This window comes from Gastrolobium bilobum, unplaced genomic scaffold (assembly GCF_033153095.1).
Source record: "Gastrolobium bilobum isolate Gb01-03AN ecotype WA unplaced genomic scaffold, APGP_CSIRO_Gbil_v1 utg500, whole genome shotgun sequence".
Classification (NCBI taxonomy): Eukaryota; Viridiplantae; Streptophyta; class Magnoliopsida; order Fabales; family Fabaceae; genus Gastrolobium; species Gastrolobium bilobum.
The window spans coordinates 1-5,749 of NW_026896335.1; the positions used below are offsets into that span (position 1 = coordinate 1).

General features: G+C 40.5%; 1 protein-coding gene across 1 annotated transcript; it reads right to left on the reverse strand.

Annotated features, from left to right (window-relative positions):
- Positions 1–2,023: 2,023 nt before the first annotated feature.
- LOC133299079 (uncharacterized mitochondrial protein AtMg00810-like) lies at positions 2,024–3,193 on the reverse strand. Its single transcript, XM_061498499.1, has one exon. The coding sequence runs from the start codon at positions 3,191–3,193 to the stop codon at positions 2,024–2,026; it is 1,170 nt and encodes a 389-aa protein (XP_061354483.1).
- Positions 3,194–5,749: the final 2,556 nt, after the last annotated feature.

Here is a 5,749-nt window from a genome sequence, read left to right on the forward strand (position 1 = left end):
CCCTAAACCCTAAAACCCTAAACCCTAAACCCTAAACCCTAAACCCTAAACCCTAAACCCTAAACCCTAACCCTAAACCCTAAACCCTTAACCCTAAACCCTAAACCCTAAACCCTAAACCCTAAACCCTAAACCCTAAACCCTAAACCCTAAACCCTAAACCCTAAACCCTAAACCCTAAACCCTAAACCCTAAACCCTAACCCTAACCCCTAAGCCCTAACCCCTAACCCCTAACCCCTAGCCCTAAGCCCTAAGCCCTAAGCCCTAAGCCCTAAGCCCTAAGCCCTAAGCCCTAAGCCCTAACCCGAAACCCGAAACCCGAAACCCGAAACCCCTAACCCCGAAACCCTGAACCCGAAACCCGAAACCCAAAACCCTTAACCCTCAACCCCTAAAACACCAAACCTCAAACCCTAAACTCAACCCCAACCCTGAAACACCAAACCTCAAACCCTAAACCCATAACACACTACCCAAAGCCCTAACCCCCAACACTAAACCCTTAAACCCTAACCTATAACACTAAACCCAAAATCTAAAACCCGACACCCTAACCTTAACCCCGAAACCCTAAACTCAAAATCTTAAACCCTAACCCCTACACCCTAACCCTAACCTCAAAACCCTAAATCCTAAACTATAAATCAGAAACCCTAAACCGTGAACGCTAAATCGTAAACTGTAATTCCTGTGCCTTAAACTGTAAACCCTGAACCCTTAGGTAGGTGTATTTGTGGTTTGGATTGGATCTTTAAAGAAGAAATCATCGGATCCAATCTTTTTGGTCTGATCATTTAAAATCCAATCCAATTTTATTTGGATTGGATTAATTTTCAAAAGACCTAAAATTCCAGCCATATAAATCAATAGCTATATTAAAATAAAGGCATTCAAAGTTACAAACCATCTGAAAGTTCAAGCCTTCAAACTAAAACAAGATAGTTTGCTAATTGCTATCAATAACATCCAATATTCCAAGTCTACAAAATAACAAAATTCTCACTATCTTTTAAAAATAATAAATATATAATACATTGGAACGATTTTCACCTACCAAACCGATCCAATCCAATCCAATTAAAATATGCAAAAAATTTCGATTTTTAGTTTTTCAGTTATCGAATTTTCGGTTCAATCATCGCAATTTGAATCGGTTGATGAACACCCTTACCCTTAGGGTTTTGGATTTATGGTTTATCTAAGTCGTAAACGCTAAACTCTAAGCCCCAAACCTTAGACTCCAAACCCTAAACCCTTTTTCCCTTAGACTTAATCCCTATACCCTAGACTGCAAACCTCAAACTCTAATCCCTAAACCTCAAACCCTGAACCTGGAAACTGAAAACCCTTAATCCTAAAAGTGTCACACTTCTTAAACCCTGACATTGCTCCTTTATCTCCAAATCTTGAACCCTAACCCTGATGCTTGAAACCCTTATCCATGTGTACCCAAAAACTCCTAATCTTGAACCCTATTTCACGAACCCCAAAAAATTGAATCCTAAAACCCTTAATACTTTCGTAATGTCATTGGTTTGACTTCTCGTAATGAACATTTTTTTAGCATATTATTTCTTAAATAACTAAAAATATTTATATTTTACCATTTCTATTAAGAGTTCTAATAATTTTTATTTCTCATTGAGACCCTAAGAAATGGAAAATGGATTTTTTTAAAAAGGTTTTGAAGATTCGTTATCAAAGAGTATAATTGTAACTCACCATTAGCCATGTTAATGTAATTATTAGTTATTTGAGCACTCTGCATTTCCAGAAAGGAAGAGAAGAAAAACTAACTTTGTATATTTTCATTCAGTGTGTAATTGGTACAAATGATTCAGTATATAAAAGCACCTAAGAGAATCTGTTGTAACAAACTCATGGTGACGTGGCTACAAAAGCAGAAAGAAATGCTAACAAATGCCAAACAGAAAGCAATACTAACAAATGCTAACAGAATACAAATTGGTAACAGAATACAATCAGAAAAATAAAAATATGTAATATTGTAATACTCCCCCTCAAGATGGGGAGTAGATGTTGATAATCCACATCTTGCAGAGAAGATTGGAAAACTGTGATGGATGCAAAGCTTTTGTGAGGATATCTGCTAGTTGATGAGAGGATTGAACATGAAAAGTCTTGAGTGTGCCACGAACAATGCAATCGCAGACAAGGTGACAATCAATCTCAATGTGCTTTGTACGCTCATGGAAAACTGGGTTTGCAGCAATATGTATGGCAGATTGATTGTCACAAAACATGTGTGCAGCAGAAGGGTGCGAAAAACCAAGATCTTTGAGAAGATTAAGTAGCCATAGGATTTCACAAGAGGCATGAGCCATGGAACGATACTCAGTTTCGGCAGACCTACGAGAAACAGTATGTTGCTTCTTCGATTTCCAGGATATTAGAGAATTGCCAAGAAAAACGCAGAAGCCAGAAACAGAACGTCTGTTATCCAAGCAGGAAGCCCAGTCAGAATCGCAAAAAACCTTTAGTTGAACAATTGAAGAACAGGGAAAAAATAACCCCTGACCAAGTGTGGCTTTGACATAAGCCAGAATCCGATGAGCAGCTTGGAGATGGGGGACCCGAGGAGTAGCCATAAACTGGCTCAAGTGATTGACAGCAAAGCATAAGTCAGGTCTAGTGATGGTTAAGTAGAGTAATCTTCCAATGAGTCTTCTAAAAATAGTGGGATCAGGTAGAAGATCCCCATCATGATTTGACAGCTTCGACTTAACTTCCAATGGGGTGGATTTTGGTTTGCAACCAGAGAGGCCTGAATCCTTTAAAATTTGTAGTGCATAATGGTGTTGGCATAAGGAGATACCCTTGGAGGAACGAGCAACCTCCAAACCCAAAAAATATTTGGCTGGACCGAGATTTTTAAGCCTAAACTTGATGTCCAATAGAGATGTAAAGTGCTGCACTTCATGAAAATTGTTAGAAACAACAAGTATGTCATCGACATAAACTAGCATGGCAGTGAAAGAAGAGTCTGAATGCTTCACAAATAAGGAATAATCAGATTGGGACTGTGTGAACCCAAGAGAGAGCAAAGTAGAAGAAAATTTGGCAAACCATTGCCTAGACGCTTGTTTGAGACCATACAGTGACTTGTGTAAATGGCAAACAGCGTTGGGAAGAGACTCCCCCTTACTATGATAACTAGGGGGTAAAGTCATATATACCTCTTCAAGGAGCTCTCCATGTAAAAAAAGCGTTATTGACATCTAACTGAATTAGGTGCCAATTTTTGAGTGCAGCAAGAGCAAGGATCACCCGAACTGAAGTAAGCTTGGCTACAGGTGAAAAAGTGTCAGAAAAATCAACTCCCTCTTGTTGTGTAAACCCCTTGGCAACCAAACAGGCTTTGAACCTTTCAACAGAGCCATCAGAATTGTACTTGACCTTATATACCCATTTACAACCAATTGGGGATTTTCCAGGAGGAAGAGAGACAATTGTCCAGGTCTTGTTATTTTGTAAAGCCAAAAATTCATCTTGCATGGCAGATTGCCATTCAGGGAGCTGGGAGGCTTCACCATAGGATGTAGGTTCAAAATGATTATGCAGGGAATTAACAAAGGCAGTATGTGTAGGGGAAAGCTTTGAATAAGAAAAAGAAGCAGAAAGAGGATGGGCTGTTGAAGAGGAACAGATGTAAGTATCTAAGTGGCTATGAGGCTTTTTAGTTCTGGATGGTCTAGAAGAAACAGTAATGGGGTTGGGAGGAATGGTTGGAGTTGATATAGGCAGTGGGGTAATTGGAGAGGATGAATTTTTTAAAGGAAAAACGTTTTCAATGAAGTTGACATCTCTTGAGATAAAAGTGCGGTTGGAGGCAATGTAAAGGAGTTTGTATCCTTTATAGCCAGGTGGATATCCTAAAAATACAGCAGGTACAGCCCTAGGGGAAAATTTGCGTCTGTGTTTGGGTAGGGTGGAACCATAGCATAGGCAACCAAAAATGCGAAGGTGGTCATAGGTGGGAGGTTTGTGAGATAGGATTTCAAAGGGAGATTTATGAGAAAGCGAAGAGGATGGGGTTCTGTTAATAAGGTATACAGCTGTTAACACACAGTCTTGCCAATATTCCAGGGGAATATTGGACTGAAAATGCAAGGCGCGAGCAACATTTAAAATGTGCTGATGTTTGCGCTCTACCACCGAGTTCTGCTGCGGTCTATCAACACAAGAGTGAAATAATTGTATACCCTTGGAAGAGTAAAAATCAGATAAAAGAAACTCAGGAGCATTATCACATCTTATTGACTTGATGGCAGTATTATACTGATTTAAAATGAGAGCATAAAAATCAATGAAAGCAGAACGAAAATCAGATTTGCATCGTAAAAAATATGTCCAAGTGAAGCGAGATGCATCATCAACAATTGTGAGAAAATATTTTGATCCTTCAACAGAAAAAGGGTGAAATGGACCCCAAATATCACAGTGAATAAGAGTAAATGAAGAAGAGGACAATTTGGGATTTAAAATAAATGGTAAGCGTTTTTGTTTGGCCAAAGGGCAAACATTACATGTATGAGACGCATCTAAAAGTGATGTAGTGTGTAAAACATCTTTCATTGAATTTAAAACAGAATAGGAGAGGTGACCGAAATGAGCATGCCAAAGCTCAGAATTGCATGAATTTACAGAGAGACAGAGGGGTGGGGGATTACATGAATCAGGAAAAAAATTGGATGTATCAAGGACATAAAGACCTTCATAATGCTTAGCAATCCCAATCGTCTTGGCCGTGATAGGGTCCTGTATCAAACAATGGGAGGAAGAAAAATTAGCGATGAGAGACGAATCACGGGTCAAGGAGCTAATTGACAAAAGGTTAAAACGAAAAGAGGGGACAAATAAAACATTTTGGAGAGTAAAGGAAGGAGACAAAATAATGGAAGCAGAACCAGTTACAGGGACAGACGTACCATTAGGAAAAGAGACAATAGAAGCAGTGGAAGGAGGTAAGATGGAAGAATCAGAAAACAAGCGAGGAGAAAATGATACATGGTGGGTTGCACCAGTATCTAAAATCCAACAAGAATCAGAAAAAGAAGAAGGACGCTTACCATTGAAGCTTGCGACAGATGGGGAGGAATCAGTGACCGAAGCTAAGGAGGAAGTGACCAGAGCAGCAGAACGTTGGTGGATGAGCGATAGAAGATGCGCATACTGAGACTGTGTGATGGCAGCTGAGGGTGGTGGAGCGTGGTTAGGGTTCACGGTATTGGGGAAGTTAGGGATCGAAGAATAAGGGTGAGGGAATGGAAACACAGAGGAATTGGCTTGGGCTGAGGCATTGGGAGAATGGGCTGAGTGGGTGGGCAAATTGGGCCTAGGTGGCTTGGGCCTGTATCCAGGAAGGAACCCATGGAGCTTAAAGCACTTATCTCTAACGTGACCCTGGTTGTGGCAGTAGGTACAAAATGGGCGAGAACGGCGAGGAGCGGTGACGGCACCCGTGGCTGGCGGTGGGTTCGAATCAGTTGAAGAAGGACGGTTAGGGGAGGTGGATATTGAGTTGAGGAGAAGTGTATCAGGAGAGGTGGGAACATGAATGTTGATTTGGCTTTGCCTCTCTTCCTGAAGAACAAGTGAGAAAACCTTGGCAATTGATGGAAGAGGATCCATTAAGAGGATCTGAGCTCGCACAGAGGAGAAGGATTCATTAAGGCCCATGAGGAACTGAAGGGCATCGTGTTGCTCTTGTGAAAGCGAAACTTGTC